At 44.6% G+C, this 26620-nt stretch overlaps 1 protein-coding gene across 1 annotated transcript in view; it reads left to right on the top strand.

The window, feature by feature from the left end:
• SATB2 (SATB homeobox 2) overlaps positions 1 to 26176 on the top strand; it is a 131866-nt gene extending 105690 nt beyond the window's left edge. The window contains exons 9-10 of the mRNA XM_075029283.1: positions 1476 to 1673; positions 24987 to 26176. Of these exons, the coding sequence (XP_074885384.1) occupies positions 1476 to 1673; positions 24987 to 25442 (654 nt within the window). The 3' untranslated portion in view covers positions 25443 to 26176. The remainder of the gene's footprint in view (positions 1 to 1475; positions 1674 to 24986) is intronic.
• The last annotated feature ends 444 nt before the right edge of the window (positions 26177 to 26620 follow it).

The following is a 26620-nucleotide window of genomic DNA, read 5'->3' as shown; positions in this document are numbered from 1 at the left end:
AAACAACGGCTTATGATATTATATACGGGGTTTAGAGTGCATGGTAGAAGTTGTCAATGGCTTACAAGTTGTTACACAAAAAAGCAATACCAAAAAACCCCCACGTGGGCTGGTAATGAACCTGGCTGTTCAGCTTGCTCTAGTCGCTGTTTGGAAAAACACAGTTTTGGCTACTTCTCGTACCGAACGTTTTTAACATCGATCAAGCTATCTTTTAGGTATTGTAAGGTGCCTGTCAAAACGGTGTCAAAATGCTGAGTTGTAGCTCGAAAATGATGGGTTATAAAGCTACTAGGTAAAATATTTTGACAGGAGTCAGTAAGGCGCGTTGACAGCATCCTCAGCATTATCTTCTCGTATCCTGTCATTTGCATTGCGTCTCCGGCGCGCAGGCACAGGAGGGGAGTCGCTGTCCCCAGCCCCGCGCGGGGCCGGCTGCTGGCTGGCTGTGTCCCCCCACCCCGAGCAGGTGCAGCAACAGCCACCGTCCCTGGTTAACCTGCTGGGGACACCGGGTCACGGCCACACGCGCTCAACACGCACGGGGCTGTCCTCGCCCTAACAGCTCTTGCCGTTGTGCCCTCTGGTTGGCTTTGTGTTTTAGGCTGCCTTCCTCTCTCTTCACGAAGCCCTGGTGCTTCCTCCTCCCCGGGACGGAGCTCTCAGCCCTGTGGAGAGGTCCTACAGGATTTCGTACAGTGGTAGCTTTTTGAAGGCACCTCAAACTAAACTTAATATAGCAGGAATAAAATCTGCTATTACTGTGATCTGTAGTTGAGTTTAGAATGACCTCCACCTAGGATCTTGATCTCTGTAGTAACTTCTGCAGGACCCTGTTTGCTGCTTTCGTGCTAAATAGTAGGGGATTCCCTTTCTTTGCGGTTGCATCTTCTAAGTGGCCATTTGATTATTTAAAGCTGTCAATTTTAGTGGTGTTCAGAGCTGAGGGAGTCAATGCAACATAGTGACAGCACATCAAAGGTCTCTACTTGAGAGTATCTTCTTCTAAACCTTTGCAGTAGTGGTTGAATTTCTGGTCCTGCAGCTGCAACCCTTAGCATGAGGATTGTTAGCAAGTCTCAGGGGTCTATGTCTCCTTTTCTCTTGCTCGGATGAAGAAGTAAAGGGGCTCTGAAGTGGAAATGGAGATGCACCTTTATTTCAACTCTGGTTTTCTATAGGAAAAATATTTCTATCTGAGCATTTTAAACATGGTATGATTATGACCGGGGGCAAGTTGCTGTGCTTTCTGGTTCCTTTTAAGCACTGCTGGATGCATCTGTTTCTCCAACTTGCAGGAAATATTATATATCAAGAATTTGTTGAGACCAAAGGGCAGCTGAGGGTAGGGGGTGTTCTGCGTGAGATGAGACCAGTGAAACTTGCAGCACGGAGCTTTAAGTCTAGCTGACCTTCCACTTACATCTGGTTCCTCGGTGCTCAGTGAATTAACCGTGCTGACCCTACCGTTGCAGGGCTGGCTGTGTGAGCTGCTTCGCTGGAAAGAAAACCCAAGTCCGGAAAACCGCACCCTTTGGGAGAACCTCTGCACCATTCGCCGCTTCCTGAACCTTCCCCAGCATGAGAGGGATGTGATCTACGAGGAGGAGTCCAGACATCACCACAGTGAGCGCATGCAGCATGTTGTCCAGCTCACTCCTGAGCCCGTACAGGTCAGAGCACTAATTTCCTTCTCAGGGTGGCTGCGGGGTGGGATGATGGACAGCTGTCAGAGGTAGAGAGAAGCAACTGGTTCCAGCTTCCTTCTGCTTTGCAGGTTGAGACACACCACCTTTCATCTGTTTGTAGGGCCCCATGTAAGCCACAGCTCACAAGTTCAGAGTTCACTGTGTGTATGTTGCAGCATGCGTGTGAGTGTGTGCAGTTTTGTGTTGGTGGTTGAAGAGAAGGGATGTGATAATCCATGCCACCAATAACAGCAAGGTCAGTAGTAGTGATATTATGGAGCTCTCTTGGTGTCAGTAGTTGCGTTGTGGCGGAAACGCAATTTAGCTGTCTAAAGCTGCCGACATTTAGAGGAGTAAAAATGTGTTCCTCAGCAACAGCAAGAAGTGTGTGGTTATTTAGGAAGCAGAACAGAAGTGGGGACTTGGTCACTTGCTCCTTCTTACAGAACCTGAGCACCCCTGATACGCACTCTCAAACAGTGGCCAACAGGCAACTGCAGCCGTACATCTGCTTTCATTCAAAGGAGCCAGCTAACACTTCAGGAAAAGTAGGAGGGTAGGAGAGGAAGTTTGTCCATGCATGGGTGACACAGGGATATTGAGGAGTATAACATGGAGAAGTGTTTTTTATATATTCACTGAAAATTAAAAGTACTTTTAAAATGACCATGATGAGTATTTTGTGGGGAGCAGGCCTTCATTTCACAGCCTCCTCAGGATTGTTTTGCTCCTCTCTACAACCCTTGTGACTAGGATGAATTTTTGGTTTGTGCACCTTTATTTTATCCTTGTCTCAGGTCTTAATAGAATAAGAAATAAATAGATACAAATATGTGTAGGGAAAATGAAGTGAAAATACTACAAGATTTTTCATCTTTGCAGTTGCAGCTTCAGTCAGAAGAGAAAATCAGGCTTATTTGTATTCCTAATAACTAGTGATGCATATCACAGACCCAGACATCTGCTGATGGTCGAGACAGGCTCAGGAGATGTTTTTTTAATCTAAAAAGCTGAGGTGATGCCTTCCACAGCAGACCATCGTTTTGGATTGCCACTGGCGCTCAGTGCCATTTACCTGATCCCGTTGTGCGACCACTCTCAGAGAGTCATCCATACTGCATTTCTCTGATAATCTCACAGTTCCTCCTCCCACCTTTGCTCTCCCTGTTGTCGTTTGATGGCGGCTTGCACTGCTTTGCTACTCTTGCTGTGAACCTTGGCATTCAGCCCCTATTCTTTGTCGCTGCTCTTGTTCTGCTGCTGCTAGCTCTGCTGCCAACTATCTAGTCTCCTTTTTCCAAAGGCAGGAGGTTTTTCTGTCTTCTAGTCCTGCCCCTTCTGAAACATGTTGGTCTCACCCAGATTAATTATTGCCTAGTTCAGTCTCCTTTGTCTCTTCTGCTACTGACTTCCTCCTTGCTTTCCATTTGGTCTTTGCCTGGAAGAAAAAATGGGGTTTCCTGGGGTTTGGGTTCTCAGAGCTATAAAGTAGGGCAAGTGCTCCAAGTAATTAATGTTGCAAGTTTTGTCTTCCACGTTCTCAAAAGTTTGTGGGATCTTGGAGGCAAGGAGCCACAAAAAGGTAAAGGGCTGAGCTAACATGTGGGAAGATGACTAGAGCTGCGTAGATTTGAACATACTAACCCAGTTCTGGTGCCCACAGCCAGTAGGACTATCCTCTAAGGGCCAGTTTGAAGAAAAAGTTTCCCTGAGCTCTTGTGAGTGACCTTGATGATTAGCCTACTTTCCAAAGCCTTCTGCACATCACTTTTCTGCATCGTGCAGGTTGGCTCTTGTGAGTGACACGTTACACTGCATTGGAATGTGATGCATTTGTATTTGTCAGCAAGTTACAAAGCCATGGATTAATTATTTATTACAGTCAAAATATGAAAAATGAAGAAAAATAAATGGAACCAGCTGGCAGCTACATACAGCAAAACTCTGGAGACCCGGGTATATAGTTGATACAGTAGGCTTGTGTTTTGGGGGTGCTGCATTTTAAAGCTATGTTTGCCCATCCAAAAACCCCAGTAGGTTTCCGAGTGGCACGCTACCAGTGCGAGACACAGGAGGCTTGCTGTCCACCTGCTCCCTACCGTCAAAAGATGCCCTGCACCAAGCAAATTTTGTGTAGTTTTTAGTCTCTGGGACTTGAATTGTTTCAAGCAACAAGGTTTGTTTTTTGGCTTTGCTGCAAGGGTCACTATTAGGTAATTAGCCATGAAGAATCAATGACAGCAGCCAGAGACGTAAAGCTGAGGTCCTCACACTTGCAGTCATTGGAGATTTTGTGACACTTTACATAAGGGTAGGGGTCTTGGGCTCCGCTCCTGGCTGAACTCCAGGCCAAGTAATTACATTCTGCCTATCTGAAATTCCCCCTGTAGTGTCAAGTGGGAAAGCAACTCTCATTTCCTTCTCAAAGCGGTGGCGGGTGCAGAATGTCTGCCACGGTGCCTGGCTGCATTTTAGCGGGGGGTGGAAACATCCAAGAGCTGCAGTCACCGACCTACTTTGCTTTGCAGGCTTTGCTAGTGAATAGTGCACTGTAGAGCCCTTTCCTGCAGCCTTGATGTCAAGATGACAGTCCTTTGAAGGAGATACAAGTAGCAGCGCTGTGAATAACAGCAGGTGCAGTACTGTAACACCGAAGCAGGCAGGAGGGTCTCACCTCTGCTCTCGCTCTCTCCGCCCACCCCATCTTCCTCTCTGCTCTGATGAATTTGACGTGTGTACGGTAACTTGTGTCTGATGCTTGAGTCTCCGGCTCCTCCAGCTGTGCGACTGGGAGAGCCTGAAAACAGGCTGCCCCATGCTGCTGCCAGAGCTCCCTGCCACCACGATCGAGCCCTCTCTGGGCTGGGGACACCCCTCTGTCAGACTGAAGGACTTGGAAGAAAATCCTGGCTATCATCACAAGAGGCATGACCAGGCAAAAGACAACAGATAGATAAATTTCAGCCTTTTCCCCAGTATGGCTTCTTGGAAATGGCAAAGATTTCATTGTGATGGGGTTTGTGTAGTTCACTTGCCGATTACAGGGTTGGGCTCACCTTCAGTGAGGGAATCGCCCCAAGGCCAGGTATGGTTTCTGTCCTCTACCGGCAGGGTGGGTGCAGCGGGGCAGTTGTTATAGTGCTGTAGAAGATCAGCTGGACACAACTTGGCTCTTGATGTTTAAGGGATTGCTGTTTCTTTTGTGGCAGGTTCTTACCCTCTGTTCAGTGTTACTAACCTATACCTCACTGTTTAGCTTTACATTCAGGGCTTTAAAAAGAAACATTTTCATTTTTTCTCTCTTCCATTAGATTTTTCCCATCAGCCATATATTAATCCATTTACTCAAATATTTTCCTGTTTCTGAAATGAAAAATGTCTATAGTGGAAGCTCAGTGCTCAAGAAATTCCTCCCCGCACACTTGATTTATTTGTTATTGTGCTGAGGAGTCATAAAATGTGAGCCCTGTGGAGCTCTGTGACATGGCTGTGTTCTTTGGCAGCATCGGGTATGACCATATGGACGTGCCAGAGTGTGGATTTTCCTTCACATGCTAGTTGCGGAGCATCCATGCTATACCTACATGTTGCTGTACATGCAGGCTGAGCTTGCCACAGCCTCTCGCTTGTTTTTTAGGGAAATTCAGGTGTGCGTTAAGTGGGTCTTTCTCCTTCCCATTCTGCACAATGCAATGTAATCACCAAGTGCTGCTGTAGGACTAAGGAAAAGACCTGTGACGGTGTTGCTAGCTGGGTACCACAAGGATACCACCTTCAATTTACAGAGTGCCTGAGCCACAGGTTCCTGGAGGGTGGGCGGGTATTCCAGAAGGCATTGTTATATTTTTGCCCTGTTCTCATCCTCTTCCACCACCATCAGATGTGGGATCCTGTCTGGACCTTTGACCTGGCCTGGCCTGGCTGTCGCGTAGATCTCTTGGACAGACTGCATGCAAAGTAGTCACTTTGGAGCAAACAGTCCTCCTGCTTCTGTGTTTAGCTTCCTGCTCTGCAGAGGTGAGGGTACCCTCTCTTACTTTCCATCCCTCGCTAAATCCCACCATTCCCAGGCTGTTTGCTGGCGTTGGACCTTTCTGGAGTGTTAATGTTGAGAAGTGCTTACAGCCGCTTCCCATTGCCAACCAGGGATGTGGTGTTTGTTACAGACATGCTGGGACACAGTAAATCTAATTTCTCTCCCTTCTCCCACTGTTCGTCTGCTGTGTCCAAGGTGACCACTCCAGAGAATAACCATCTTGCCTGGCACTTTAATATAGTGCTAATTCATTGTTAATTGCTGGGGCAGAGAAACCTGACTCAGTTGGGAAAACGATGAATCAAGCTGTTGTCTCTGGAGCGTTGGGGTGGATAAGCCGGTTCTCTGGAGTAATGAACCACCACTGCAGCAAAGTACCTGCTATTCAGAGAGCAGGGAAACCTTGCCTTTCATTTTCTGCATAAGCTGACAGGTAGATCTGCTGAAGCTGGTAGGTGCATATTGATTTAAGAGCAGTCAAATGTTGACTTTAAAGAAACAGGAATGGTTTTCACAAGCTTTCTGATACACTTACTTTTGTCACTGATGTCCCTCCACCCTTTTTTTCTCTGAAGCTTTGATTTAGACAAATCTGGCAATTTATAATAGTTCAGATCATAAATCATGGAGGAACATTAGTAAATAAAAGAAGGCATAGCAGAAAGCTGTAGGAAAGCTCTTTTGTATTGTGTGTTCACTGCAAACATTGTGGTCTCTCTTTAAATATGCGGAAAATAACATACCACAGAAGTAAATGAAATACTAATTTTGTCATTTTGTGAGGGGTGGAAGGGAACAAATATTTTAGAAGTGACAATGAAATACAAAACAGCAGAACATGGAGCCCTCGTAAAAATGGGTCAAGGCAAGTGGCGATGGCAATCCAATGAAACTAATTTCATATTCTCTTTCTAGAAGTAATAAAGAGGGGAATGAGCACCACAGTAGTGCTTCCTAATGAAATATCTGGTTCTAAACATTGTCTTAGGGTTCATGGGTCACACAATGCATAGCATGCAGATGGAAAAAACAGTGAGACTTAAAATTTCTTTTCTTAAAAAATAATATTAATTAATAATACTTAGGCAATCATAGATGATGAGTGAAGCAAAACTGTGTTATTCCATAGGGGAACATGGTGTGCTTAATGATCTACAGGATGATGTGCACAGTGAGTTTTTGCCACGTTTGTGTGGGTTACAGCAGAGGGGGTTGCATACTGGAAACCAGGACTGAGTTGTCTGGGAGACTTGGACAAAAACTACTTTCCCAAACCATGCTAGCTCTCTGACTTTGGTGCTTACTGTTTTATCTAGACAAATTTTTATGTGGGGACAGTGTGCCCTGTGATTCATTCTTAGTGGCTGCACCCTGATAGTTTGAGGTTTTGATCATTTCTCTGCACCCAAAAGACAGACCATAGATGGATACCCACTGCTTTTTGATTCCCCCAGATCCTTATTCCATGGCTGGATGTGATGTCTGCTCAGACAGGGGTGGTCAAGACTGGTGCGACAACTTGTACTCAACAAGGCCAAATGGACTTTCAGAGCTACTTGTATTGCAGGTTTATTCATTCCACTCAAAAAGCTTGGAGCTTTGGTTTGGGTGGGTTGCAGCTGGAGTATTTATTTTGTCTTTGATTTAGAACTACAGGGGGAAATGCATGTCAGAACAAGATCTGTGAATTTTGTGAGTGGACAATATCTGTCTTCCTCAATTGTTACATTATCTGGAGTTCTCCCCTATCAAAATTAGACAATAACAGTCAATTTCAGTATCTCCTTTCAATCTAAACCATTCAAAAAACACTGGGAAAAAATCCCAAACTATGTAACTTCTGTTTCTGTGTAGTATTAAAGCTGAAGGCAATATATATTGCAAATGCTACTTTGCATTTATCGTGTGTCTGCTCTTGGGTGGGGGTAAGGGGCTCTCTTTCTTCAAAGAAAGCAATACATGCAAAACTCTCAGAAGGCTTCCACTTCTGAATTGCTTTCTCATACTGCTCCAGTACCCATGCCTTGCAGCCAGACACACTGAGTTTTGGAACAAAAGCTGTGGCTGTGGGTTCTGGTTTGCTGTCCTTTCGGTGCACTCCACTTTCCTGATGGGCCACAGTAGCTCGGGAGCCTTGCACGAGGTTTGGCAAAGGCAACAGGAGCACATATCAGACAATGAACCCCTTACATTCGACTCTGAGGTGTCCGATAGAGCTTCTTGTGATTGATAGTTATCACAATTGCAGTGGAAAGCCGCTGAGCTTTGACTGCTATAGCCAAACCTGCCTACTGCGCCTTCTCAGCTGTTTCTGTTTAGTGTGGATATCTAATGTGGCTGAAAAGTGCTGCTGATTTTTATTAACTTTAAGCCTGTGATTCCCCTTGAAATGATAGCAGGGAGCGTACTTGCAATTAAAGCAAAACTGCTTCTGTTCTGAAATTAGTTTAGGTTTAGTACTATTCCATTTAACCCTAGAAATGGGAGATCAAGTAAAGTGGATTGTTTGGGGTTTTTCTGAGGTGGCAAGTTTAGTCTCATCAAAGTAGTACATCCTTTCTGTATTTGTTCAGACTCCTGGAACCATGAGGCCACCTCAGTGCCACCTGCTCCTGGACAGCTTTCATTTGGTCCAGGATCAACTGAGGACAGGGCAGGAATGAGGTGGGACTTTTAAGTGAGGGAGCCCCGAGACACAGCTGGTGTTTTTCTTCACCATCTTCTTACAACAAAGACAGCTGTGAGGGTACTGACACCGCAGCAGAGGTAGAGGGAGTCCCTGGAGCCAAGGACGCGTGTGCTGCCATGCAGGACGTGCTGCCCCATTTGAGGCAGAGGCAGTTCTGCCCAGACAGCGGCTTGTGTGAGGCTGCCCAGAGCAGCTCTGCTCGGGCTGCCCTGGCTCCCGCAGCAGGGATGCTCCAGGCAGAAACTTCACTTAAAATCTGAACATGCAGATTTAGCACTGCGGAGACTTGGCAGTAATCAGCAGGGTGGTGGTTTGCGTTGATGTTGCTCTGACAGGTCATCTTTTTAGCAAATGACATCACTGTAGCTGTGGCCCCTGTCATCTCACCCTTTTGCCTTTCACACACAATTTGACCAGATTTAGCCCTCATTTCTTGCAGTCCTGGCCCTCTCGTAAATGTTAAGCTGCCAGCGTTGTAAAGAGTCATAGTAGGCTGAGGATGAGCAAACATCTAGAGCAAGATTACTAAATAAAGTTCTTTAAATTCACATAACCTTTGAAGCTTGCTGGCTGGCAGCAGCCCAATCTTGAAGGCTGCAAAGCCACTAGATGAGCCTCTCTTCCATTTACGTTTGGAAATTTTTGTGGTTAAAAATATTGCTCTTTTTAATTTCATTTTAATGCTCCCTGAATAATCCCTGTCCCTCACACTTGTACATAAATGATAATACCAGGCTTTATTGATGCGTAAATGTTTATCAGCTACTGGCCATATGCAACATTTTATTCTGGGACTCCTTACAGAAATCTTACGATAAAGTTAGAGCCCTGGATCATCACAGTTGGCCTTTCTGTGCAGATAAGCAATTGTAAAAATTACATGGGGAGGGAAACAAGATTGTATTGTGCTACCAGAGCACATTGCAGTGCTTGTCCCCCGAAGATCACTGAGAGCGAGTGAGCTGTTCTTCCTCCTGTGTTGCACAGCATCCCCCAAGGAAATCATGCAGCTTCTGGGCAGTGCTGGGAGTTAGGCTATGACAGAGCAGGACACAGATGCTCAGTCTCCTTGCCCCAGCTCAGTCTTTTTGGAAATTCATTGGTGTGGACTTTTCTAGACTGTAGTATGTGCAGGGATATGGTTTTTTCAGGGTTAGTAGGCTGTGTATGTTGTTCCATGTTTGTATGGACTTTGACAAGAATTGCAGATGAAACGGGAAACGTTTTTGTGTGTATGCACTATTCTCACACATCAAGTATCCAGAAGTACAGTAGCACATGTTTTTTCTCACAGTCATCTATGCTTACAGTGTTTCAAAGAATATTCCAAAATATCTTGGCACAGACAAAGCGAAGCTGTTTGCAAGATCCCTAGCTGTGGAACAACAAAGGCTACATTCTCAGCACACATCACACATGACTTCTATTAAAGTCTTAAACAAAAATCAGATAATGTATTTAGAAGATCTAACTTCGCCATTTATGATGCTACTGCACATTGGGAAAGGAAGTAGGTATCCCCTTGTGACTCCTTTCCAATGTCTTTTCCCTCAGTTCTACTCACTTCTTCATGTTTCAGATTAGAAGGTAAAAATCTTATACTTAAGTACAAATAAATACATTTTAAAGCCAGTAATTTGGGACTAACTCACATCGTGGGGCCTAACTTAAAAGGGATTTGGTGCTCAGAAGCCGAGGAATACGAGCACTTATAAGGTGCCTCTGGTGGAGCATTCAGAAGTTTGAAACATCTAAAATCATTATTAACCTCTTACCATTACATATGGCAAAAAGGATGTGGTAAGTCACAGAATGTATCCTGGATATTACAGACACAGCCATCTCATTAACTTTGTGTCAAAAAACATTCTTTGGTTTCCCGTTTGGACTATATTTAGTTTATGCTGTTTGTACCATCATAGTACAAAATAATGTTGACACCCTTGAACTTTCTAGTTGCTTTTTCTCAAATTTATGGTTTGAATCTCTACATTATGCTCTTATTAGGCCATGCCCATTTGATGTGCTGCACTTGAATCCAAGGCACAGTGGCAGGGAGGATTGTGAAGAGCCCCCTTCCACAACTCCCGCCACGTGGGTGTTGAGGAAGGCGAGCACGTTCTGCAAAAAGGCTTAATGCAGACCCATAGTTGTTAGGGGCTTTTATGAGAGTTGTGTGGCTAAGTCTCTTGGTTAGGTCTGGAAAACCTTGGTCTTCTCAGTCTTGCTTGCAAAAAGCTTGGCAACCTAGCTTTCTTTTTACTCCTTGGGATTTTGGTAATTTTTAGATTTGAAATGTGCAGACTATCACAGAAGTCCCTTGTGCTACTGCTGGATACAACGAGGAGTTGTATTCTGCCCCTGAGGACTAAGAGCTGGCTCCTCTTTCCGTGCTGTGTTGAGGGAAGCTGCGGTAGCAACTGTGAATCCATCTAGTTGTAGCAGAAAGAAAGAGACACACTAGAATTCCAGGACTCAACAAGCCCCATAAAAAGATCTGTCTGGACAGCACTTCACTAGTTAAGTGCTAAGTTATTATTATTATTTATTATTTATTTCCTCTTCTATTTTTCCTCTTACTGAACAAGCAGGAAATACCTTTGTTCTTTCATTTTAGAAGTGAAACAAATGTATTCCCTACAGCATTTAAAATTTTAATAATCCATAATAAATAAAATCATATCTAATAACATAACTGCTTTCAATTGGCAACGCGATCTCCTAGATGCATTGCAATGGCAGAAACATAAATAGTTGCAGCCTCTGAAAGCCTACTTCCTATTTGCTAAATATACTTGGCTTGCTTTAAATTCCTTTGTGTGCAGTCATTAATACAATCCTCTTTGACAGCATTTAATTAAAGTGCTTTTCTCTATTAAATTCATTAAAACTTTTTTTTTATATACAACTGTTTCCCAGACACTGAATGTTAAGGACCTGTAGGCCTCTCTTTAAATAACTTCTCTCTCCTTGTTGTAAATTGTTAATTAAATTTAACTTAGACCGTTTAAAGATGGCTTGGAAAAGAAAGCCAGATTTCAGGATATGGTCTCAATCATGTCTCATTTTTTTTAACACAATTTTTTCCATGTAGTTATAGACTGTGTGTTATATTGTTTATGAATGTTGCTGTACTTTCAGCTGGAACCAAGCAAAGAAATACCCCAAGAAGCTCATTTCCATCTCACTTCAAAATTTTCCATCTTTTTAGTGCAGTTTCTTAGCCTAAGAGTATTTGCATGGGGGAGTAAGGAGGGAGGAGCTGTTTAGTATTAATAGATTATTGACAGTTTAATGTCTTGGCACCTAGACAGCCCATAAGGTATAATAAACAGGAAGCTGTCTGATGTGAGCGCAGTCAATAGCGTATTCAATCAGAACCTTTCAGTTAATTGCTGGTTGACCTCAGAGATTTCTTTTAAGTGAAACTGTCCTTCGCTCAGATCTCATCTGGGTTTCAGGGTTTAATTTGAGAATGCCCTTTCCACGTGGTAGCTTGTGGATACGTTCCCGGTTGGATTTTTGCTTTGCTCCCATGCACAGCATTGCAAAAGCCAGGCTCTGCCTGGAGCTTTGTGAAACAAGTAGACGTGCACTGCGTGTCGGAGGGCTGTGACCGTGGACAGGGATACGCCGTGGAGCTGGCCTGCCGGTGGGCACCGACACCACCGTTAAAGCAGGCAGGGTTGTAAACTGGTGTCAGGGCTATTTTCAAAGCAGCTGAGCTGTTTTCCAGAGTGTTTTGGATACAGTTAGGCACGGCTTTGGTGCCTGCGCAGGCACCGCGGCATTGACGAGACCTGACCCGGCCTCTGCCGATGAGAAGTGCCCAGCCGGACCTGGCTGCCCCGGCAGAGGGGTCAGCGTGGCTGCGTTCACCCCACCCGCGGGCACAGATTCCCCCGCTCGCCCGCGCAAGTGCAAACCAAGGCTCGTTTGTATTCAGTTTCCCTAATTTCTGTACTTAGCCATTCTAATTTTTTCAGACTGCGTATCTTGATGAGATCTAGATAAGCTACAAAGGCAAGCAGGCAGGAAACCACACGGGCAGTCCCTGACCCTGACTAACTGGAAACCATCTGCTTATCTGAGGAGGGAACCTCCAGTGAAATCTCTTCTAGCAAGTCTGCCGCGTCTGGGTTTTTCTTCCTTTCCCTCCAACTGTTGACTTTGAGTGTGTGTGTTTTCCTTAAGCGAGATCAGGGAGGGTCAGCTGTGGCAGCCCTCATTTGCAGCAGACAGGTCTGCATTTCCCAATGGCAGCGAGTACTGCCCTGTGAAGGAGATGCTTCTGTACCAGGGCGAGTTTAATTTACATTTCATTCAGTCAGGAGACATTTTTTTGTCTCTAGAACTTGCAGTTATTGTGTCTTTTAGCCACTTATCATGCATTCAGACTGTGGTTTGCTGAAAGGAGTATTATTACTTTTAATCTCTAATTTTTCCCTGGTTTTGATTCATTTCTGTGGTTGTCTTTGTCCCTCTGCGTCAAACTGCTTACGGCTTTTTAATGGCCTGATTAGCACCGGGGAAGCATTGCTGTCTTGGAGTAATGTTATTCCTGGTGTTCCCTTGTTTAAATGAGATCAAGAGTAAGAATGCTGCGTTGCTGTGTTTGGGATCCATTGAAGTCCAGTCCAGAGCCCTGACTGAAGCAGGTTGTAAATTTTGGGGGGTCATGCATGTTGGAAAGGTACGGGGGAAGAGTTTGAGATGATGCCTCCTTTCTGGGAAGATTCAAGGATAAGAGAGGCTTGGAGTCCTTCTTTCTGGAGAGAATGGAACAAAACCATGGCAAGATGGAACAGAACCAGTGAAGAAATCCCGGGGTACATGTGTGCCCCTGGGGCCATTAGCTGTAACATGCAGGCTTCACTCCCAGGTGTCTCTGGCCAGAAAATATTCGAAAGTACTTTCTGGTTTTATCAAACTTACTGGCCAAGCTGTTAATCAGTATTACATAGACCAAAGGACTCCCAGATGCAATAAAAATCATAAGCTTTATTGGATTTTGAGATAGGAAAGATTCACGTCCAGCTCCTTTTATAAACTGCATTACATTTCATTCTTTCAGAGCTCCCATCAGTACAACCCTTTGTAAATATGACAGTGAAGGAGGTAAGTGGGTAGATAGATGGCTATGAGCTTCTGTTCCTTGGGTGGTACAGCCTAGAGCTATAGAAGTGCTTGAGCTGAGTTTAAGGGGTTGCTGACATTTCTGAAATACTGAAAGAAAAAAACTATAGCGGTGTTTTTAAATTATTATTTTCAGTTAAAATTGGAAAAAAAAAGGGTTGCGGCAGTTTAGAGCAACATAATGCTTTAAAGGAAAATAGGAAGAATTAGAAGAGCAAAAGTTGTTCTGAATAAAAGCAATGGGAATATGCTGTTTCATGAAAAATGCCTAAACAACTGCTTGAACTTTTTCAGAATATCCACCCACCCCACCCCACCCCACCCCCGCCACTGCCCCAGGCAAACAGCTTGGCAAAGTAGACTTTATTTAGGCAATACTTTGATGTCACTCAGTCAACATTTTTGACTGAAGGAATGATTTTTGACTGAAAAATGCCACACAATTCTAATCTTAATGAAGCAAAGAACGGTGTTTTGCATTTCTAGCAAAAATCTGGGGCTCCTTGCACACAGATCTACAGCAGCTGCAGGCTTCTGTTAAGTGTGAGCTTACCCCTGCGATAATGTGTGTGTAGCCAGCCACGGGCTGAGCGGTCCACGGAGCTCCCCACAGCAGGCAGCAGCAAAGCCAACGATGGATCCCAGGGCTGTAACAGTGTCATCCTCTGCTTTGTCCTAATACTGCCTCGCCGGCCATATATTAAACCAATTTTTAAAAAATGAACAAAATACCTTTTTTTCCCCCAGCTGCATGTGTTCTAGTACTGTCAATATAAACTGGAGGTGCTGTTTACTTTCTGTAAAGCCTTTTTCTTCCAGCATCCAGAATGTGTAAAACAGGTACAGGTCAGAGTAGTGAGATGCAGAGAGCAGTAACACCAGCATAGGTTCCTCAGTCTTCCGGATGTGCCCACCTTTTCCAGAGTATAATCGTGAAGACAAAGGATTTTAGATCTAATTGTCTGACGCCTCCTGTCCTCAGCGCCCTAATCTGTGCAGGAGACTGTACTTTGGTCATTTGATTTTTATTTACCCAGTTTCAAGCTAAGGGTATAATAAAGCTCATTATGCCAGTTGCGTGTGTGGTAACGCTGGATATTTTGCTTTTACCATGGTAGTTGATTATAATGCACTTTTTAAGACTTGCTTTCTAAAAAAAGGAATATTTATACTTTTATGTGTTTGATTCACACAGTATAGTTTGCTCCAGTCCTGTTATTAAGTGCATTGGTGGTTACATCTAGAAAGCAAAAAACATGCTGAGTAGTGTTTTATCAGCACAAATCTACTATTTTCACTAACCATAACAGTCAGGTTCTCCTGACTTCTAACTGCCCCCATTGTAAAAATTAGCAGTACAGTTGGGTATTCCTGGAACCCCAAATAGCCATCTGTAAGGACCTAAAACAGTTCGATGGGACAAATAATTACCCCCCCACCCCCCAGCAGAAGCCAGTGTCTAATCCAAACATATCCTTCCTGAAATAATGCAATGCCTACTCCTGATCTGAGTAACTGGAAAACAACATGATTATAGTGGCGCCATTCGTGCCACCATAGTTAGGGGTTTAGAGCTTGACCTTAAGCATGGCTCTAGGTTGGGGCTTGTCAGGGAAGATCTTGCTCACACTCCCCACAAATACTCTTCTGATTTTCAAAAGAAAAGGAGAACATGTGTAGTGTTAATTAAACAAGAAAGTGTAGAGGATACCAGAAGTATTTTGTCTGCAGAAAAGCAAACCAGAAAGCCTTTTGTTGCTTCCTTGGTTCCTGTGGCATTCTGCCAGCTCCTCATTAGGATTAGCAGGGTTGGGATGGGGAAACTCAGAATTGATCCGAAATCTTTGACAGACCCTCCCTCCAGCCACAGCCAAGCTTAGGCTCTATTTGGAGACTGCCGAGCAGGGCTCTGCACACCATAGCACCCTGGAGAGCCTTGCTAGGGCTGCAAGAGAAAGCACAGAGAGGCCAGTTGGAGGCCCACAAAGCTCATGGTCTCGTTTTGAAGAAGGTAGGTGTTAACTGGAAGGTTTTGTGGCCCTCGATGTGTGCAGAGATGTTGAAAGTCCCACTTGAGTGGGACTCCAGTTAGCATCACCATACAGAAGGGTAGGGTGAGCCTTTACACGGCTGTTTCTTTTTCCCTTGTGGGGAAGGCTGCCTTGCTACCTGTCGTGGTTTAACCCCAGCCGGCAACTAAGCCCCACACAGCCGCTCGCTCACTTCCCCCTGGTGGGACGGGGGAGAGAATCAGAAGAGTAAAAGTGAGAAGACTCGTGGGTTGGGGTAGAGACAGTTTAATAGGTAAAGCAAAAGCTGCACACGCAAGCAAAGCACAACAAGGAATTCATTCACCACTCCCCATGGGCAGGCAGGTGTTCAGGCATCTCCAGGAAAGCAGGGCTCCATCACATGTTAATGGTTACTTGGGAAGACAAAAACCATCCCTCCAAACATCCCCCCCTTCCTTCTTCTTCCCCAGCTTTATATGCTGAGCATGATGCCGTATGGTCTGGGATATCCCTCTGGTCAGTTGGGGTCAGCTGTCCCAGCTGGGTCCCCTCCCAAATTCTCGTGTCTCCCCGGCCTCCTCACTGGTGGAGTGAGAAGCAGAAGAGGCCTTGGCTCTGTGTAAGCACTGCTCAGCAGTAACTAAAACACCCCTGTGTTATCAACACTGTTTTCAGCACAAATCCAAAACACAGCCCCAGACTAGCTACTATGAAGAAAATTAACTCTACCCCAGCCAAAACCAGCACACTACCGCAGGTAACAGGCAGGAGAGGCTTGCATGGCTTCTTCCAGGCCAGCAGAGTCCTGCCTGCCTGCCGAGGGATGCAGCAAGCCAGCCCCCATGCCAGCTGTGCTGGCCGTGCCCCATCCCCAGACAATGGAGCCATCCATCACCGATGCCTTCAGGAGAGAGTCTGCAGCGGCGTTGTGCAACGCTTCCTGGCTGCATCGGCCTCTCTGTCACCAGCACCCTGGTTTGTGCCAGCAGAAGCCAGAATGAGTCTGGCCTCTTGCGTATTTATACAGTAGGTACGTGCCGGCTCCACCTGCGGGCTGAAGAGTAGTTGTTGACAACCCTCGCAGGCTGCAGCTAGGTATTTGAGAAAGGGATATCCACTGCTGGCCACAGTTACGATGCAGTAAACCTAAGAATCTGGCTCAAACCAGCCGAAGATGGGAGGTTCAGAGCTAATCCACTAACGTTCATCAGCATGAGCTCATTTATGCTGCCCCATAAAATTAGCCAGTTCTCAGGCACTTGCACAGCAATGAAAGTTGTGCCTGTGCTTTTGTGGGAAGAGTTGAGTTAGCGTTCAAGGGAGAACAGTTACCCCAGGAAACACCGGGACACTGCTCTGCATTGTCAGAGTTTTGTGATTTATTTTTTTAACATTATACAGACAAAATAGTGGCTATTGTGTAGGCACGTGCTGTCTATTAACAGAGATCAGGAAAGGGAAATAAACCACGCATTACTGAAGAATAAGATCATGATTGTGGTCAAGTGATGGCAGAATTTTTTTTTCTCTTTGTCAAGCTGATTTGTAAACATTCTTCAAACAACTGTGCAGACAGCAGTGCCATGGCTTCTTGAAAGGAAAGCAAAGACAAGGAATGACTCCTCCGCACAGATGTTTTACAGTAACCTTAGGCCTGTCCAAAAGTTATCTGGTCATCTCCAGTTGTCACTGCAAACTACGCTGCACATGTAGCCTCTTGGCAGCACAGTGTAATCAGGCTGTAATTTATATTTTATCTCCAGTGATGATAGCTCTTAAAAATGTTTTGTGGTGTATTTGCTCTTTGATGCATGCTAAGCTCCTGTTAGCATTAATGGGAGCAGTGTGTGCCGGGAGGGGTGGGGGGGGAAGGGAGACGAGACACCTTCCCCCTGCCTTCAAGTCAAGATTAATTGCATTTTGCTAATGCTTCTGCTTATCACTTTGCGTGGGATGGCAAAAGCAATGCACAACTGAAAGTTCTGTAATTTTTTGCTATTTGTTCTTCTTCCTGTTGTCTTTTTTGTCACCTTTTTGACCATTTTTGACAGTTTGGTCCTGGAGAAGAATTGCAGGATGGGGCCGCTATTTCAGAGACTGGGTGTTTGTTCAGTGTCTTGCCATGTTTTCAGATCACTGTCTATTTCCTGCCCTTAAGCAAGGCAACCGCCTTAGAGCAAAGGGAAGCATGTGGCAAGTGTGCTCCAAAGATGTTGAAATGAATCACTTCAACCAGCTCACATTCCAGCCTGGAAACCAAACTTGCCTTTGACTTTGGGTTCCCTGTGGAACTCATTTCTCTTCTCACAGTTCTCTCTGACTCCCCTGTTGCGTGGCTCAGAGAGTGACTCGTACCTCAGACCTGAGAGATTCAGGACACAGGGTTTGTGTGATCCAATATTCTGGCTATGGTGGTGGTCAGTAGCAGATGAAAGGTGATGGGAAAGGCAGGAATATTTGGGGCATTTTTTTACTGCATGACTCCTTTGTCTTTGCAGCTGAATAGGACCCAGGGCTGCTGGGTTACAAGTTGTTGTAGCCACCAGCTCTGGTTGGCTGGTGTGATCCGGCATGCATGAGACAGGGTACATCATATCACAAACATGTATTATAATTATCTCTAATAATGGTGTTTACTCATGTGAAGCAATTACTAAGCTGCATTGGAAAACGCACAGGATGTGTGGCTAGCATTTGAGCTACAAAATTAAAAGAAGCTCAGGCTGAAGTTAGATGAAAGTGAACATATTTATCCATGTCAGACTTCCTACCATTTTGCACGCTCATATTGATTTCTTTTGACACGGTCTTCTTTTATTGAGTACCATATATTTTTTTAAATCCCTTACCGATAACAGTACCTGCTAAGGGCAATTGTAAAAGGAAACTAAAGTATATTAAACCTGCCTGGAGTCAAAATGTAATCTAACACCTGTAGTCTGCAATTTGTCATCACTTCATAGATACTTTTTCTTTTTTAATAACAGTTTTGGATTTTCCTGAGTTTTGACCTTAGGATACTGTATAATCCAAGAAAAGCAAGGAAACTAAACCACAGTCTTTAACACAGCTTTATGGTGTCAAGGTGTGAAATCACCACTGTGAGAATGAACCCAAAGAAAATACTTCATTTGGAGTTGCGACTAGTGCTGTAGTGTTTACCCAAATGAATGTATTTTTGCAAGGGGGGGGGGGGAAAGAGTAGTCTAACAACCACATTTTTAAGAGGAAAAAAAGGAACACAGGTGCAAATTGTAACTTCTGCTACAGTTTCTTGTACAGACATTCCTAGGAAACCTGTAAAGTGTCTTGGCACAGTGATTGTGTCTAATTAATGCTCTTAGCCCTGCGAGCCCCGGACTGGGGGGCTGTCAGGGTGCAAGCCTGTTTATGGCAGCAGCTTGCTCTGTTCTCTTCTTGCACGTTTCTGTATATGAAGAAAGAGGGAATGGGGGTAGGGAGTATAAGGCTGTTTGTTTGCATAGATAATCTCTCGCAGATTATTCCTGTAAGATCTGCTAAGAGGGACAGTGCCTCCTTCTAGGTATAAGACTTCTTTGCAAGGTGATGGAGATTGTCTCTCAAGTAAACTCTTAACAGGATAGCTAGGCACTGCCTGGGAGCTCTCAGCTTGCAGCCACGAAGTGTTGCAAATTCCGGCTACAGATCTCAGTAAAATGCAGCTGGACACCGTGTTTAGGCTTGTCCTCCACCCTCCCTTTGACTTCAGCTAGTCATCGAGAAGGAGCTTTTCCAATAGGCTTGCTTACGTGAAGTACCTAGTGAGTCCGTTTTTGCATTGAGTCAAACTGGTGGCAAATCCTGCTGACTAGCCTTCAATGCTTGTAAGGTATGTAATAGATGACCGGTGTTAGAGGTACCAAACACAGGTACTGAACCTACGTTTTGTAATGTGTGTGCATTCTCTCTGGCTTTTACTTTGGGCTCCTTAAGCAGGCTAAAAACTTGATCTCTTTGGCATAAAAGTCCTTGGTGCGATGCAGTGTTACGGCTGGCTATGAGAGCAATGTAAATGTGAAAGAAAGCTAAAAGGTGAGACCCCTTCCCACTGTGGAGAATAGAATCATAGAATCATTTAGGTTGGAAAAGACCTTTGAGATCATAGAGTCCAACCATAAACCTAACACTGCCAAGTCCACCACTAAACCACTAAGCACCACATCTATACATCTTTTAAATACCTCCAGGGATGGTGACTCCATCACTTCCTTGGGCAGCCTGTTTCAATGCTCGACGACCCTTTCAGTGAAGAAATTTTTCCTAATATCCAATCTAAACATCCCCTGGCGAAGAGAAGGCCAGTCCATTCAACTTTGCTCCTTGTGGGTTTGGGTTATGAGAATTGGTACTGGCCAGCACACGCCGCTTGAGGTATCTGTCGGTGCTCACTCTGTCTGTGCACAGAGGAAGGTGGTATCTGCTCCACAAGGGCAGGGTCTCTGTTGCAAATGCACAGTCTTGTCTTCCAAGAATGTAACATTTTTGGTGTTTCTTGTGGTAAGGGGCACCTCATCATCTCAGCAAAACCCGTTGGAAGGGAGCGCACATGACTAATGCTGCCTGCAAAGGGAAGAGCAGAACCACATGACGAAACAAAAGAGCTTAGGGTTTTCGTGTAGAAAGGCAGTTCCTGTTTCTAATCTGCTCCAACAGCTCTTCAGGCAACGAAAGGTGGCATTTCATGGAGCGAGTGTGGTCAGCCAGTGCCTCGCTGCAGTTGGTGCCTGAGTGCATGTGTGTATCCTGCTCAAGCATCCTGCTTGGCTCCCCTTAGCGACACACCATTTTCTTGTTGTCTAGTTCTAGCTAGTAAGTGGGTGGAAATGGAAACGAACATCAGTGGGTAGTGAATCCAGCCAAAATTAAATACAGTGCAGACACAGACTGCAATTACCTGACGTTCATCATTCAGTTTAGGTTCGCTCACCTCTCTTTTCGGTGGGAACGCATCTGTCTGCCAAAGTCAGGCTTCTCCTGTGGGAGCGTCCCGAGATGTGGGGAGCAGATATGTGTAAAACAATGCAGTGATCCCTCCCCCCCAATAATTCTTGGCTTTAGATTTTAGAAAGACCACAAACCCTTAGCTTATTACAAGTAATCCTGATCACTCCGTAATGATACACTACATTATATACTCTCCTAAACTTAATCATTCAATATCTCACTTCCTTCCCTGTAGGCATGTACTATTATATTTTACACATGGCTTCCAGCTGGTTTTCATTGTGGCCTTCAAATCATGTTGTAGTACAGTGCGATTCAAGACCAATCACTTTATCTTTAAAAGTCAACTTCCATCATAGTTGTTTTCTTGCAAGTTTTCTACCAGGGCTGGTTAATTTGTTTGGAAAAGTGAGTTTGTGAGGTTAAAGTCTACCTGGGTGAACCTTCATAAAGCAGCATCTTCCAAAGCTGCTCTGTTCTGAAACGCTGAGAAGGCAACCATGCCTGTAGAGTTTAAAAATGAAATCTCTTGAAGGGATGGAAGAAATAAGTCCTGTGGGCATGGAAGGAAATCTATATCTTCACATTTGATTTGAAAGTAGATGGGCAGTCAGTGAGGAGGGAGGGAGGGGAAGGGAAGTCAGCTGCAGATGGTGGTGGCTGTGGAGGAGGAGGAGGCTGCCCTGCCTGTGGCCAGGGAGTGGTAGGGAAGGGCACGGAGGAAGGAGAGGGGAGTGGGAATGGGGGTCCCGGTGCACCTACGCCGGGAGGGGCACCCTTCCGAGCCCAGCGCCAGCTTTCTCGGGAAAAGGAAAGCTGAGTGTGGCCATCATTTTTATCCCTTCTCTCTGAAGCCCACCATACGTATGGTGTTTTGTGGTAGGTCAGACCATCATTGGGGGGGTTTATCTGCACTGGAAAATGCACTGCAGCCTGTACTTAATCACGGAAGATCACTGGGGTTTCCTTCTTTACAGTACAGAAGCAGAGCAGCACTGACCCAAAAACCGCAGTGTTATGGCAGGGTGTGCACAACAGTGTGTGAAGCTGGTGGAAATTTTACCTGCAGATTTAAGAGCATAATAATGACCCAAAATCTGAAAATCTGGAACTGCCAAAAATGTTTAGTTTCCTCTCTGAGGCTGCGGCATGCGGAGCCGGACATGAAGTAAGCAAATTGCCCAAATTGACCAACATGTTTTACAAATGTAGTTCAAAGCACATACTTAACAAAAAGGTAATTTAGATCTCATATTGTATCATGTGCCTCAACAGTTGATCTGTTTCCCATAGAAAAGCATGCTCTTTCATATTAAATAGGCCGTATTATCGGAAGGAAATACAAAAGTGATGACAGCTTAAACCTGAAGGAAATTCTGTGCATTTATCAATCTCTCTGTATATGGGTAATGTGTCGCTGAAAAATGTTGCATCGCTGAAATCCTTTGTTAATGCTGCTGGAAATCCAGAGCAAGTCCCCAAAGTTAGTGAAATAATGAGATTTATCTGTTACAAGAGTAGCTTTAGGGTTTTGTATTACTTAAGAAAATGGCAAGTGAAGTAAAATACAACATTTTTCTAATATTTTACACTGATAACCCCTGGGCTATGTGTTTTCTCTTCTGGAGAGGATGGAGAGGTCACTCCAGAAAAGGAAGGGTTAAGTAAAATTATTCTTTCCCTCCCGCTCTCAGCCCTCTCTTTGGTTGATTGCTTTATAGATGCTGTAGGCATCTCTTCATCTCCTTCAAATTAAACATTTTACTGCTGCTGATCCTGTATTGTTGGATTTTTTTCATCATTATATTTGATTGGAAGTCTTGTAACATTTCTCAGGCTGGATTGTTTCTCATGCTATTTGTCAACTGAAAAGGGAAAAAAAGCCCACTTCCAACTCCAACAAGAATGAACTGAGTAATTCACACTCTTTCTGGATGTGTTTCTATCTCTGTTAGCTGCTACTTGAATTCAGCTTCTGATTAGCAATGCTACTTGAGGCTTTTCATATGACGCTGTCTGTAAATTCCCTGGCAGTTTATTTGTGGTGTTAAATCCCTTTTTTATTTGGCTGCTCTGGGCCTTACAGTGTCAGGGGACAGGACCAGGGAGCACAAGAGGGGAGATAATGTAGGTAGGGGCTGTGTGACAAATTTATGGGGCTGGGTCCTCGGCTAGTGTTGGCGATCCCAGCTCTGCTGCTTTCAGTGCTCAGTGCCGATGTAGGTACGGATCCGGCCCTCAACTGTAACCCCTCTGTTTGGAAACGTCAGTCCTTCTCTTTGAAAACAATCCATGGACAAAAAAGAAATCCTCAAGAGCAGCTGAGCGATTCAGTTCATTGGAACATTATGCTCCTTTATTACAAGAGATGTAATAAAACATAAACCAGAATATCTGTCATCTCCATTTGAGTTTCTCCTGTGCCCCAGCTCCTTGGTTAGCTCCACGTCTATGACGCCCTGAGTATTTACGTGCTTGAGAGGAAGATGAATCTGTTGGCACCAAGGATCATTTGCAGCGCTTCTGCCCACCAGCGGCTCTGCCAGGAGCGTGGCAAGCCCTGCCTGTCACCGGTGGTGACACCTGCTTTTAGCTGACAGCGTGGAGCTGCCCTGAAGCTGCCTCCTTGTTCAGGCACTTTCCATCACTGTCTCGAGCATCGCTCCGCGGCGGCGGCGGCAGCGACCGGTGCGGCGGTCGGCGGGACGTGCGGTCGTGTGTCTGCACGCGCACGTGCCCGCCCTCGCACGCGCATCCACCGCTCGTCGAGGCGCCGGGGACGTGGCGCCGGGTCCTGCCTCTGCGACCGGTGCTGAGCAGCAGCTGGCGGTGTAGCCCCTCTCGGCCGGCCGAGTGCCGGCGAGTGCCGTCAGGTGCGGCGGAGGAAAGGCAATCCCTTGGCCAGGCTGCAGGTCGGGTCGTTTTCACGGCATCTCCTCCAGGTTCAGCTCTCGGCCACGCGTGTGCGGTGGGCAGCGGCTGGGGACTTCGATGTGCTTTTCAGAAACTGTGACTGGAGGTCGCTGATGTTACAAATTACTATGACAGCAACGTTTGATGAAAGAAATGGATAAAGGGCTCTTTGGCACGCGGCCTTTTTATTTATTTGCATAACAGACTGATATTCCACAGCGGACTTCCCTCTTGCAGTAATAACTTGACTAGTGTAGCATTTTACTGGGTCTCAGTACATGTGTAAAATTCAGTGCAAGTTCTCAGCACATTTCCATTATTTATCCTTATTTTTTTCCCTTTAGAGAGCTTTAACGTAGTGTTGATTTTCTGGATGTTACAGTTTGCATCAAAGATGTTTTCTTCCTGGGTGAAGTGCCAGAATTCCCTCTTACTTGTGGAAGGAAATATTTATCCATATTGATTTTGTTAGCTCTGTAGCATTGAGTTCTAATAATTATTTCCCTGCATCTGAAGAAACCTCTGGGCAAATACAGCCCGCAATCCTGTAGGGGATTTTTGCCGGTAATCTCTCTTGTATAGATTTGGTTTTAAAGAAAGCATATGGAGCTCCTCTGTATTTCTAACAATTCCGAGCGGGTATTTTTTCCCCTGGAATAAGGGCTGCACGAGGCCCTTTCTTAGTCATTTTAAGTGGCTGTTAGGAAGACTTAAGAGCTACATGTGCTTTCTTTGAACTTGCCGAAAAGGAGATACTGCTGGTGAAAATCTGTTACAAGACTGAGAAGCGTGTTTGCCCAGAGGGTTTCTCAGAATGGAGGGCTATAATTATTTGAACTCAGAACTCCTCAACTAGTGAAATTAATAGAGATGTAATACAGAGAAATCTGTTCAAGAGACACATAAAAGCCAGCTCTTGTGAAGCAACTGAACTGACTACGATGTCATTCTTCATAGAAGGGAAATCTTAACAAATTTCTGCGCTTTTATTATTAATTTTTTTCTTCCATAAAGCAGCTGTGATGGATTTTAATGCCAAATCATTATTCATGATAAAGTAGCACCTGACAATCCCACGTGTGACTAGGCCTTTGCGGTGCTTGGCATCTTGTAGAAATGGTGAGAGTCTCTAGCCTAAAAAGATGAGAGGAAACAAGGAGGGGGGAGAAGAGGAGCAAAGCAGGAGAATGACTTGTCTGAGATGGGACAGCTGGCCAGTCATCATGACCACGAGACTGTAATACCTTTTGACCTAATTTTTATTTTGGCTATTTTATATTTCTTTTTTTTTACTTGCATTTTGTATTTCTTACTTATTTTGTGGTTTTATGTTTATTTTACATTGTTTACCTTTTATATCACTTTCTCCTTTCAGTCTGTAGTTACTGGTAGAGCTGTCTTAGAGGTGAGAAAGGTAGTGGAAAATGAATATCGATTTTCTTTTCTTCACCAAAATAAAGTAGACCCTGTGTAAAGACCTGTACAGGTGCCCTTATCTCAGGCACTGTCAGCATGTACATGAAGTCTCTGTCTGTTTGATCTTGTAGGTGCTGCACAGACAGCAGTCCCAGCCTGCGAAGGAGAATTCCCCACCTAGAGAAGAGGCTCCTCCTCCACCCGCTGAGGACAGTTGTGCCAAAAAGCCAAGATCCCGTACCAAGATCTCCTTGGAAGCTCTAGGTATCCTTCAAAGCTTTATCCACGATGTGGGTCTCTACCCTGATCAGGAAGCCATCCACACCCTCTCTGCTCAGCTGGATCTCCCCAAACACACCATCATCAAATTCTTCCAGAACCAGCGTTACCACGTAAAGCACCATGGGAAGCTAAAAGAGCATTTGGGAACGGTGGTTGACGTGGCAGAGTACAAGGATGAGGAGCTGCTGACGGAGTCGGAGGAGAACGACAGCGAGGAGGGCTCTGAGGAAATGTACAAAGTGGAGCCTGAGGAGGAGAACCCCGACAAAAGCAAGGCGGCTCCAGCGGACATCGACCAGAGATAATGTGAGATAGGAGTGCGGAAAGCAATACGTTGATCCAAGGATTTTCTGTTTTTATTTTTAATTTTTTTCTCCTTTTATTTTTTGTTTGTTTGTTTCCATTGCGCATGATCCATGTGCAAACCGAATGAATTCAGCATTGCCCGATCAGACATCGCCTTGACACAGACACTCGAGTGTTACACTTCCTACGTTTGACTGAAGTAATCATTGTAATCACATAGGATTATGCCTTCATTAATCTTGCACTTATGAAAGGGACATCTAGCAAGTAAATGGGAAGAAAAAGTCCTATGAAATCAATGAAGGAAAATTTACAACTTTGTGTGTATATATATATATTTACATAAAATATATATATATTAAAATTGCATGGGACGAAACTTTACAAACTGAAAGTATAGACTGTGAAATGAGTTCTTTAAAGATGAGACTTGTTTATGTATTAAAACCACTTCACAATGAGTTGCTTTGGCTTTTTGATAAACTGCCGTCTGCTCTCAGGGTGTGGTGACTATTTTTGAATTCCTATTTATTTTCTATGTTTATCCCTGGTTGTTTTTTTTTTTCATTATTATATGGCTTCCTATCTGGCAACTTGATGGGTAATTTTTGAGGTATGTATTTAAAGACATAAATCAACACTGCCAAAAAAAGAAAAGAGGAAAAAAAAGAGAGAAAATGGAAAAACAAATCAGGGCACCTTAAAAAGAAAACTAGTAAAGTTAAAGTACTTTAAACACAATGCACACTTAAAAGGATACAGCATGTTCCACTCTCCAGACAGTCCTTTCCATAGTGAACAGATGAATTTTCATGGGATTCACAATGACTAAAACTGAAATTCAGTGCATAGAAGACTTGTCCATTAACGAGGTCTTTATAGAAAGAGAAGAAAGATAATGTGTTGAGATTTGATGTATGGAATTCATACTATGAGCCACATTTTACTGTGGATTTTATTTACCTGTTCTCTGTTTCAGATCTTAACATTTATAAGCTTCCTTCTTGTTGCTTTTTGTTTATACTGAGGTGAAACACACGCGCGCACGCGCGCACACGCACACAATTGTACAGTTACATTGGGACACAAAATGCCACAATCCCAACAATCCTGTCCAGGTAAATTGCTGACAGACCGAGGATTTGCGTTGCTGACTTCCCATTCGCCCTTCTCGCCA

Source organism: Buteo buteo, chromosome 5 (assembly GCF_964188355.1).
Source record: "Buteo buteo chromosome 5, bButBut1.hap1.1, whole genome shotgun sequence".
Taxonomy (NCBI): domain Eukaryota; kingdom Metazoa; phylum Chordata; class Aves; order Accipitriformes; family Accipitridae; genus Buteo; species Buteo buteo.
The sequence above is the reverse complement of the archived record's forward strand: the minus strand, read 5'-3'. Positions and strand labels throughout refer to the sequence as shown.